Consider the following 12,566-nt stretch of genomic DNA (forward strand, 5'->3'; position numbering starts at 1 on the left):
TTCCTTCATTGTTATTGCTTTTAGATATGTGAAAGTGATTCTACCTTTTAGCTTCTTCTGTTTTTCCCCTAATTAATTAGGTCTTTATACTTCCTCTGTTTAATAAAGAGTGTCATTTTGACACAATGCACACAGATTAAGAAAATTATATAAATTTCTATTTTACCCTTTATAAATACACTAAAACAATTTCTCTTTCTAATTAATAAGCTAAAATAGTAAGAATAAAAATGAGATTTAATATTAAAAACTGCATTGAAAATATAAAATGACACTCCTTTTGTAACAAAAAAAATTGTGTCAAAATGACACTCTTTATGAAACAGAAGGAATATTTTTTAATAATCTTTGCGAATTACATCTAACACATAAAAAGAAGGAAACAACTATGAATCTAAATTTGAGAGCCTAAAAGAGGATTGTCTTTTAAACGCACAAACATCGATCACACCAATTATTATATAAACAATTCTTCTATTTCTTAATAAAAAGTTTTTCTATTTTAATGTAAAGACTATATATTTTTTAAATATTAATTTATCTTATTAGACATAGTTCTCGAAAAATATTGAACAGTAATTGTTAGGTGCTTATAGTAATGGAGAATCCAAGGATGATTTTCTGCCCTGTTTCGTATTCAACTCTTTTTTTTTGTCTTTTTCTTTTATATACATATATATTATAACTCTTCTTGACTGACTAATGAAAAAATCCACCACTGTGATTACTTGGCTAACAGTTATTCAATAATTTTGTTAATGGACATATATGTCTGTAAATGCATACGTACGTAAGCGTAAGTTAAATTTGTAGTTTATCTTTATCATATAAAGTGATATTTGTAGTTGAATTATCATATAAATAAGTATAAATTGTCGACCAACAAAAAGAATTATTAAACTAATTTAAAAGAATGGTGTAATATGGACACGTATATGGTCGGATCTATATGGCTTCGTCTGATCAGAGATACTCCGACAAACACTCGAATACACATATGTGTGTGTGTATGCACAACTATAAATGTTACTTATCATTTATATTAATTAGTAGTATATTTAATTAATTTAAAGATATCTTTTCCCCGGTTCAATAAGACTACTATACTACGACTTTGGATCTCTTCGGTTTGCAATGCATGCACAATGTCGCTGGAAACCATTAATGTTTTTAAAAATAATTAAAATCTTTATAATGAAATGGTTCCTCTTGTATCATAGATCGTTAATTCAATGATGATAAATAAATGAAACAAAAAAAGGAAGAGTTGTCTTACCCATTCAACGAAGGTGTACGTACAGCTTCAAAACTCTCCCTAGTCAGTTTGGGAATTTGAAGATCACAGAATCAAATGATGTCACCCAAAATTCTCTTTTTCCTGTTTGAGTTTGGCACATATCTTTGCCCATTCAAACCTCCAAATAAAATCATTTCATTTATACCAATTTGTTTTGGTGTGGGAAAAAAAGAAAAACATGTATCATTTGTTTTCATTTACCAAACTTAACAGCAAAAATATCTAAGCTATCATTTCTTTGGGAAAAATATCATTCTTGTTTGATTAAAATTTGTATTAGATTTTCACCGATAGTATAAAACTAAGCATTAGAAGTTTGGTGACGATGACCTACAATCCAAATTAAGATTGAGTTCTGGTTCCTATCCGTTCCGATCCGATCAAAGCCTATACATATCCTTTGGAGAAAATGCAACCGACTTAGGCCAATGTCATCTAAATATTTACACAATTTCAAGAATCTGAATGGTCAAAGTTTGTGTAGATGAACATAGATTTTTGGTTTCGAACCCTACCCACTCAATTATAATCTTTGGTTGGAAAAGTTTCAGTTCTCTATCTTTGTTTTTCTTTCGTGCGCATGATTGTTGCTTTATTCTCTAGGGATTTTTGTAAATAATATATATTCTCTCGTAAATCAACATTAGTTTTCAAAAATACTAACCAGTAAAAACCTTAGTTATTTATATTTTATACGTCTAGAGACGGCGAAACATTCGTACATTGACTTTAAAAAGGCTACATATATAATTAGATGGGTTTATCAACCCACTCAGAGAAAGACAATTAGTACTATAAATCTGCAAGATGTAAATTTCAATAGTTCACATGATCTAACATACGTACGGGACTAACTTGGTGTTCACATTATACTATATATTACGTATATAATTGTGTCATATTTTTGTAATCCTTTTCAAAAGTTTGTTTATTACAAATAAATATAGTACATAAATTGAATAGATATATATATATATATATGTTTTGTTTGGACAACTATAATGCAAGAAATTTTTTTGATGAGATTGGAGATATTTATGCAGATGCACACATCAAAAAGGTCTTTGATATGACAACCCGTTAACCAAACAATATCTAACAGTCCAGTACATTTTAAAGCTTTATATTTTTATTGCAATTTAATTTATAGAAAATGACATTATAATTATGGGTTGTAACCGTGCTTCATTGGTACCATACGTAAATATAAACTATAATAATTAGGAAGAAGATTGATTTTTTTAATCTCAGTTTTGTACATACACATACGCTTACGGACAATGAAATAAAAGTGTGATTTCAAAAGAATAATTGAAAGACAAGTCATACTGTATGTTCCAAACATTCTCTACAAACAGAAAAACGACAAATCTTATGGAATTATCCTCTTCTAAGTTCTAATTAATATATAAATCAAATCCACAATTAGGATTAAAGATACTAATTAATTAAATACAAAAAAAAAATCGTAATCTAGGGAGGGAAATTAGGAGATTCTAGAGATAGTGATGAAGATTATGTATGTAAGCACTTGCATCAGTGGATGGCAGGACGTGTCTTGACCATGGACTTGCATGCTACACTTAGCGTAGCCGTATAACTTTTTATAGTTTCTATTAAAGCATTTCTCATCTACCTACCGAAATGCCCTATCAATATAAGGGATTGGTAAACATTTGCCAAAGATACGTATTTATTTTGATAATCCAAATAGAAACACGAAAAGCGTTACGTAGTAGTAAATCTTCATTTCCACATTGGCCAATCTATAATTATGCTTAACTGAAAAATAAATAATTTTTTTTCAGAAACTAATTATATATTTAGGTCCTTTCTTATTGGGTCGACGTAAAGCAATATATGAAAAGAAGGAAAAAAGGAATAATTATCGTTGAGAAGAAATCAAGAAACAAAACGATATATGAACGAGAGACTATGCGAATAATAGTTATACGGATTCACTTGCGATTAATAATTTAATGCACTGATTAATTAATGGTACATTCTGTCAAACCTCTAGACGATAAGTAAAACAACACCATATAAAACCTTGATTAGCCTCGCGACAATTCGCCTCGCGACGACATTTTTGTATAATTTAATGATATTTATTTCTTTGTTTAACAATTAAAATTGGACCATTGTCAAAAAGGAACCAACGTACTTAATAATTTATAAAATTTGTTTTTTATATATATAATGCAGCTGATGCTGACACTCACTAACACGTAAATATTATTAACCTTGATTTTTGTTATTTTAATAATAATAGTTATCTTTTCAACTTTTGTGTTTCTGTTTTCTGTCCGTTTAAAAGTTAGGAATTTTGTTTTTTATTTACATAAAATAATGGAAAATGTTTGATTGTGGAAATGGGAGTAATGTCGCGTCTGTCTGATTTGTTTTGTATATGTTTTAACTTTTTTTTATTGATTGATTTAAAATATTGTTTCCATTACGTATATGAGATTTGGCCATTTCTTGTTATCTGCTTATAGGGGAAAAAAATTATTGATACGGGAAAATGTCCCGCTACTTTTGAATTAGATAATAATAAAATCTTTTTCTTTTGTCAACTTTAAATTTTTTAAAAATAAGTACCATTTTAAAAATATTTTATTTTTATATTATAGTATCCAGATCAAATAAATATCCCCCCACAAAATTCCAAGCCAACCAAAAAACTTGCAAGGCCCATTAAAGCCCATTTGTAACAGAAAGCCCATTACAAGGTAAATAACAATATAGGTCTCGTACGGCCCACAAAGCCCATTTAGTACGACTTTAAACGAAAATTTACTCTTGTCGTGGTTTTGAAGGTGAGAATTAAGCATCGAGTCATCGTCTCTAAATTACTTAGGTTGAAAGGGAGTAAGAGCCGACTAAATTTATGATCCTGCAATAAAACAATTAGACAAAAAGTCAAAGAATAGAAAATAATAAAAAGAGAGATTAATTTGGGTATAACAATGTTCGAAAAGATGGGAAGAAGAGGATGAACATTGGTAAACTCCATGAGTATTAATAATATCGACTTTATATTATAATTCATGACGGTGCATCTAAGCCAAAGAAACGAATCTTTGTGTGATTTGATACTTGTTTCTTACGTAACAAATGTGCGATGAATCTTCTTAATCGTGCACATATTAAGTGGATATAAGAAGCACATTATTTATTTAAGTTCTACAGTAAATGTTAAAATATGTTCGTATATTAAAAAATAGCTAAGTGACTTCTCGATTCTTAAGCTATGCATCAAGTACGAGAAAGCTAACGTGACCCACATGGTATATTAGAGCTTATAATATATGAAATTTTAACTCCGACTATTCTTCTTGCCACTACGTTTATGTATAATGTATGCATCAAGAATGTATATGTGTAACGTAACTAGCAATGCCATGCGTAGATGACCCCTCATGCATACATGAAGAACATCAAATGGGTCCTCGCATATAATTGATGTAATTTAAAATATAAATGATTTTGTCCAGTACTGGTCGAAGTGAAAGATGGAGAAAACACCAATTTTTTTACAGTTCATATTTTGTTATGCATATAAATTTGACCACTATGTATGTGTATGTATAAGAGATGTTATATGTTTTGGTGTCATGGCATGTGCTGTTATATATGGCCTTACTCGTGAAGCCCACGTGACTGAAAGCTTGGTTCAAACTTGACATGCATGTTACATAATCCATATCTACTAATTTACAATACGTTTATAAAGATAAATGTACACAATCTATATCTAATAAATAGAAGCCGTAAGCTACTTGTCCCTATATATGATTAATACCATCGCAACATGCGAACATATTTTATTTTTAACTTTAAAGTTTACTATAATCCCAAAACACCATGGACTGACATCTATCAAATTTTACAATTTCGGAAGATTTGGTGAAACAAAATTTTAGATATTTTTACACCAAAAAAAAAAAAAAAAAAAAAGAAGAGAAAGTAACCGCTTTCTTCCTAAGATGATTATTCAATTTTTTTGGTAGAAACCTAAGATGATTATTCATTAATTAGTACATTAATTTGGAATTAACATTCACACAAATTTAACAAATCACGATTTTAAAGATCATAAATAATATACCACTACAACCATTTTATACGATTAGTACAGTATGTAGCTTTGTTGACGTACCAATTTATTAACTTAAAATATTTGCGAAGATTAGACTATGACCATGATCAGTGAGACAGTGACGAAACTTTTCTGGTACAACGACTTCATAATCTCAGTTTGTATAGTTATGGTCGGTCATATGCAATTAAGACTTTTCAAGTACAATACTTAATCAGTATTACTCATCCCGGATTCTCAAATCCAACCAAATTCTCAATCTCTTAATTGTAGTCTTATTTGTCAAAGTACGTACTTCTGCTACTACATACTACTATATATCTCTAATAAGTTTTTAAATCGATTTATTAATTAATTCAGACAGATTGTTTGGGACTCAACCACCAAATTAATGCTGTTCACATGTAAGGATCATTTGCCGTTACGGCCGGTATAGCCGCGTATCATGCTAAAAACTAAAAATAAAATCGGTTACTAAAGTTGTATTATATATTTCGTAGTACCAACAAAGGTTCATGGCACTTTTTCTATTTTTCTAGTATTTATGTTCTAGTAGGCTTAGCATAATTACCTTTTTTTTTTTTTTTTTTTTTGATCAAAGAGATGCTTTCATTCCATTCAAATAGATAGTTTAAAGTACAACACAAGGTAAACTAGAACAAAGCATAGAGCAATAAAAATACAGGGGTAGATAGAGACAATCGATGTGAAAAGCTTGAGAGCTGTGGACCACTTGCTTAGGAGCAATATGGAGCTTGTGAGATCAAGACAAACCGATGCAGACTCCTTGAGCAAGTCAAAGGAGCAGGGAGCCACTGTCTTGAAACTTCGAAGACTGGGCGGAGGTGAAATTGGCAAAGCTGAGTTGCCAAGAGATCGAGCAGGGGTGTTATGGCTCTGAAGACCGGTTACTACACATGTAGTTGTTGGTCCAAGGTTGCTAGAAGAGTACTTAAAGAGGTTGTGGTAACCACTCCTCCTTGGAGTGAGGGTCATAATGCCACTAGTCTTCAAGCTAATGTGAGGGAACTTCAAGAAGTAGTTGATTAGCAGTTTAAAGGTCTTTGAGATTAGGCAAGGTGTAAGTGGAGAGTTGGTAAAGCCTCGGTAACCCCCACTCTTTAGAGGTGGGATCATAATGCCAAGCTTCCCTAAACTGTCTCCTTCTAGAGGGTCATCCTTAATTGATTCTAGTAACAGGGTTCTTAATAGACTCTTGGGCCAATGAAGCAAAGGATGTAGATTAAGGTTCACTAGTAGTCTTCGGCCTAGTGGTATTCTTAATCTAAGCAACCAATGACTAGAAAGGGGAAGAGTGGAATTCAGACTGGACCTAGTTACAAGTTGACGCTGGAACAGTTGGGTTAATGATAATAGATAGGGTAAAGGATCAGGGAGAACCCGCAATACAGATAAACCAAATGGCGGATCAGCATCATTATCAAAGCGATGCATTGCAAGCTTCCAAACCAAACTAAATAAACAGCCTTGACACAAGGGGGATACAACCACAATCGAAGTATCTAATGGTCTGCTACCGAGTGTAACTCGACTTGACCAAGCAGGACACAAAGATACTAGTCGGTTTGGTCTAAATATGCAATTAAGATCATGGGGTCTAAGGCAATTCCAGGTCAAGGATGATTTATATCTATAGTTTATCCAATGCAAACTATCTTCCAGGGTTTGAGAATAAGATTGGGGACTAGACCTAGGACAGAGGATTACCGAGAGAGAAGCAGAAGTCACCAAAGAGGCGGTTTTCTTCGTCAGACGATTCACCGGTGCCGGCGTCAAAACAGAGCTTCCGTACTTGGTGAGATTTGTATCCAAGGAGCGGTAAGGTGCGATATTTGACGGCTTAAGGGGGTGGTGAAATAGACGGAGACCGAGTCTAGAGGGACACTGATGGGTCTTTCGAGCAAAACCAAGGCGGTGAGGACTCGATGGTTGAAGCTGAAATAGCGGCGGAGATGAGATCTGAAATCTCAACATATCTCCGGGAGGTCTGAAACTGAGAGCAAATATACTACAGAGGAAGAGGAAGCCACGGAGAAGAAGAAAACAAGGCCCAGCAGCACCGATCGGGTTCGACGCCGCCGGGGGAGCAGATCTCGGGGGTTGTGCCAGAAAGAAGAAGGAGGCTAGGGCGAACGTTCTCTTCTTAGCATAATTACCTTTGACCAGTATCTTCTTATACAATAATGATTAGCCCATGATATGACACTTTATCCTCTACTTTATCCCTCGGCAAATAATTACACAAATGAAATACTACTGTATAATGGTTATAACGCCTTTTCTCTTCAAATGATTGGAGCCTTTCAATTCCCAAAATTATTGATTTCGATGATTGGAATCATTGGGACATAGTATTAATCTTGTCATATTTTTTTTTTCTTTTTTCTCATAAGTTGCTCAAAATTGCTCATTAATTACTTTCATTCTGATACCATGTAGAGCAAGTCTTGTTTAAAAGAAAACTTGTAATTTAGTTCAAGAAAACAATATGTGACGTGGACATTCTTGTACAATGCAACGTACCTAGTCAAATGCTAAGTTCAAAACTTACTATTTGAGTTTATAACCTACTTTCTCCCTTTTATAATCATCAAAGTATTAGCCAATTCAAATAATTAGGCTTCATCGAACAGTTTCGACAAAGAGATCGATCATGCCATCTCTCTTGATTCACCTAAGTGACATTACCTTTGAGTTTCAAAATTTGCTTATTTTTAGTTGACCAACTCCCGCCAAGACCATATAATGATTAATTTCTTAAGTTACATGGCACTAAATTAAGCCTCCTTGTCTTATGCCTTAACTAACGTCCTTAACCAACGCTAACGATCATTATAGACTACTAGTCAAAGGAGAATTATCACATGAAACTCAAGCACTAAACCAATTGAAAACTAAATATTGAAGAAACCCATATTTACGAATTCAAAAATATAATATATATTAAAAAGAGTGAATTACATATTTATGTGTACAATAATACATGCAAACTTCCACTTAAATTACACGGGGATATATATATTATATATATAACCACTGCAAATCCACATTTGGACTGAGTGCACTTTAAAAACATATAACAACATATAACAATTTTACACCGAAAAATTGCATAAAAACTCACCCAAACATAAATGAATATTACATATATAATGATATGATTATAGATATCTTGGAAAATGAAAAATACTTTCCCAAAATATAAAAAATGAAGGAAATAAAGAAGAAGAAAAAACCGTGAAGTTTTTTTTGTGTTCGTCGTCTCAAACTTAGGGAGATGAATATTTTCATCGTTCATCAGGTACACGATCGGACCATGAAACCCGGAAAACCCAGTTAGAGACTGTCTTCTTCCTCAAACTCTTGAGCCTTTCATGGCTGCTTCTTGATATCATTCGTCCACAGTCTGTGGACTCTACGAAAGTTTTGAGCCTCTTCAAGGCCAAATCGAGTGTATCCTCGCTCATATTAGCGAAACAAACCCTAAACCAACCCGGTTCGGTGCAGTGACACGACGAACCAGGCGAGATGTTTAGTTTCACGTTGTAAACAATCTTTTTCCAGAGCTCGAGCTCTGCTTCGAATGTGTTTGTGTCCAAGAGATGCCTCATGTCGACCCAACAGAACAAACCCGCGTTGCTTCTCAGGGAAGTAATCCCCGCAGCCTCAAGACCAGACACGAGGCGTCTCTGTCTCGACTTGAGGCGTTTCTGGTTCTCTTCTAGGTATTGGCTTGTGAACTTCTTGTCCGAGAGCAAGGCAGAGAGAAGGTACTGTGTCTGAGAAGAAACAAGACCGAAACTTGACATTTTTGTAGCTGCTGAAACGATCATTTCGTCGTTGGAGTAGATCGCTCCCACACGGAAACCAGGGAGTCCCAAATCTTTGGAAAGGCTATAAACGACGTGGACACGTTTTGAAACCTCGGTGTTTTCGAGTTTCTTGTCTTTCAAGACATCCATTACACTTATGAACTGTTCAAACCCAAACATGGTGCCTGAGTATATCTCGTCGCTGATGAGATGAATGTTTTTGGAAGTGATGAAGTCAACGAGAAGGTTGAGTTCACGTCTGGTCAGCGCAGTGCCAAGTGGGTTAGATGGATTCGTGACAAGAACTCCTTTGACTTTGAGATCAAGTTTTTGGGCTTGTTGGTAAGCTTGTTGCAGAGCCGCTTCCGTGATCTGGAAGCCATTAGAGCTCGAGCAGTGAATGGGTACAATCTCAGCTCCGGTTCTCCATTTAAGATCTCTATCAAATCTGTAATCATAAAAAGCCTAAACGTAAGCAGATGTATTTAATGGGTTACTTGGTATCCAATTAAAGTGGGATTTGGTTAGAAGTATAATTTACCCTGGATAGTAAGGAGTAGGCAAGAGGAAAGCATCGCCAGGTTCTGCAAGACAAAACATGAGAGTCTCGTTCGCAGAGGTTGAACCAGCAGCTAAAACAATCTTTTTCGGGTCGAAGGTGACTCGGTTTCCTCTTATCTCTTCCATAAACTCAGCCATAGCCTATAAAATATAATAGAAAAGTTCATTAGTATTGAGAAAGGGATTTCTTACTTGTGATACACGTTAGGTTCTCATAAAAGAAGCTTACTTTTTTGAATTCAGGCATGCCATGATAGTCTTGAAAGAGAGCAAGCTCTTTGAAAATGGATTGACCGTTCCTCTTGAGACTAGCTGCGTCTGGGTTCTTAACTAACCATGACTCGATTAAATCGAAACATAGCTGGTTTTCGGCAAGACCCATCTGGATCATCCCATTAGGGTTCGTGATCTCATCGTAAGGATTCTTCTCGTACTCTTCCCATCCCAAGAAGTAGGATGAGTCTTGTCCATGACCATTGCTTGTCACTTTTGTCGAAAGCTGTTTCATTTTCTGATTTTAAGTCAAGAGATTATGGTCGTAGAAAAGATTAATGTGGGAAGAGAGAGAGATAGAGATAGAGAGCAAAAAAGAGAGAGATCCTGAATTAGGGTTTAAAGTTGGTGAAGAGTGAGATGTGGTTGGAGAAGTAATGGGTCTGTTGGGACGTATATATAGATAATAATCTTACGACATAACAGAATCAGAAACTAGAGAGACTTTTTGACCGTCCAGACATATGACCATAGTTTTTTTAGTAAATATTCGCTAAGACATGTGAGACAACTTCTTTTCAGTTTTATTTAATGCGATCGCTAATAATTAATCAGCTATTATTTGATAAAAATAAATGATTAATATATTGCAATAGTTCTTGTTTCTATTTGAAAATAAGAATGACCCATGATTGAGTTTTCTATTTGTTATTGCATTCACACATACATCTTAGTACCATGGATACTTTATAATAATTTAAAAAATCCAATTCCATATATACATTTTGAGCTTCTTCCCTTAATTTCTTTCTTTGTTTTATAGGATATAACTAAGTATGTTGAATAATTATGAGTACTTAATCGGGATGAGAAAGGAAATATAATTATGAGTAATTAAAATAATGATATTTAGTAATAATAAAATGATTAGTCTTTACGCGTTTCCGTCACCGCCGGACCGTCCTTATTATGACCATCCTTTAGGGACCAAACAATTAAAAACAGAAAACGGAAATATCATAAATATTTTAATATTTCACTCTATGGAGTTGGATAGTGATTAACTCAATGCTTCATAATTTAGTAAAACTCTCTTTCTGCAGAATGTGAGTAATTTTGTTGATAAAAGTTGGGAGCATTGTGTGAGATTTTGTCATCAGATTCTGTAGTTAAGTGTCAACGTTGACTTATATAATAATATTATTGAAAAATAAAATAGGGTGGTAAACGTAAAATTGAAGAACAAGGAAATGACATACACGAAAAGGGAAGAGAGACAAGTGGAGTGGGGATCAAATGGTGGTGTGATGCCATACCGACATCAAATCGCCTTAAGAGCCCATTAGATTGATCATGTATACGTATGCATATACGTATGTATATATACATTTATACATGTAAAACACATTAGTTTATACGAAAGAGGGTAAGTCAAATAGGGCCATTTATGCTCCCTAAACTCTAGTAGTCCCAAATGTCTTGGTCCGTCATTATTTATTTATTTCCTTCCTCGATATTCATCGACAGCAACTTTTATTTGCTTGGTGGGATCATATTCATCCAAATATGTTTTTTGACTGATCAGGATGTTTCCGTTTTGTAATCGACAGATTGATCGAACTTGTAATTTCTTGTTTCCATCGATATATATCAGTAGGACGCGCAAATATTTCTTTAAACATGGGATTTTTTTTTTTATCTATAAGAAAAAAATTCCTAAAAAGTGTTTGATGAAAATATGATTTAAAATGAGTGATTCATTGATTTGGACTTATGATGATTAATTTATCAACTTAATATTTAATCCATCAAATTGAGTTATATTAACATAAGAAAATCAAGTGGACGATATCAAAGCCAATGTTGGTAGCCGTTGGTTATAACTTATGCCCCCAGATTTTTAGGCGATTTTGTGTGATTTAAGTTTGACTCCAACTATTAACTAACTTAACTGGAATATTCTTTGGTAGGTATTGTTTCTCTGAAAGGAAAAAAAATATTCGACGTCAGGAAATCGTTATTAATTCAAAGATATAATTTTATATATTATGGTTTATTTAATAGACCCACTTTTGAAATTTCTTAATAATTAATGAGACGTATTTCATAAGATTTTAGAAAGCTCAAATTGATTTGATTGGTGCGATAAAAATGGGTCATCGTATAACAACTCATAATAATTGATAGAATGCAATACGACTCATTGAAAATCACATGTGATATATAGAAGATGATGAAGCCATACATTTCGGTATTGATCATTTCATCATCATCATCTTGTTCTTGATTCTGTTGTTTTCTGAAACAACCAAAAAGATATCATATCAACTCATAAAATTCAATCATCCACTATATCATACAGCTTCTTTAGATTCGATATTTTGAAGTATCAAGCTAGAACTCCATATGAATATTTTTATGCATATAACACAGAGTTGTTAGATAATAGATATATTCCCATTTTTATATTACAACATTAGAAACAGAACAAAAAAATAGAAATTATGTAGAATAAAAAAAAAGTTTTAACACGCTAATAATAATAGTGAAAAACAAAAAA

At 33.3% G+C, this 12,566-nt stretch overlaps 1 protein-coding gene across 1 annotated transcript; it reads right to left on the reverse strand.

Annotated features, from left to right (window-relative positions):
- Window positions 1-8,342: 8,342 nt before the first annotated feature.
- Window positions 8,343-10,435, reverse strand: LOC104744258 (1-aminocyclopropane-1-carboxylate synthase 5). The gene is made up of 3 exons (XM_087492763.1): window positions 10,023-10,435; window positions 9,774-9,934; window positions 8,343-9,680 (listed from the first exon to the last, which is right to left on the reverse strand). Exons 1-3 carry the CDS (start codon window positions 10,299-10,301, stop codon window positions 8,708-8,710), a joined length of 1,413 nt encoding a protein of 470 aa, XP_087348889.1. The 5' UTR covers window positions 10,302-10,435; the 3' UTR covers window positions 8,343-8,707.
- Between the last annotated feature and the right edge of the window lie 2,131 nt (window positions 10,436-12,566).

Source organism: Camelina sativa, chromosome 2, assembly GCF_030686135.1.
Source record: "Camelina sativa cultivar CO46 ecotype springtype chromosome 2, ASM3068613v1".
NCBI classification, from domain to species: domain Eukaryota; kingdom Viridiplantae; phylum Streptophyta; class Magnoliopsida; order Brassicales; family Brassicaceae; genus Camelina; species Camelina sativa.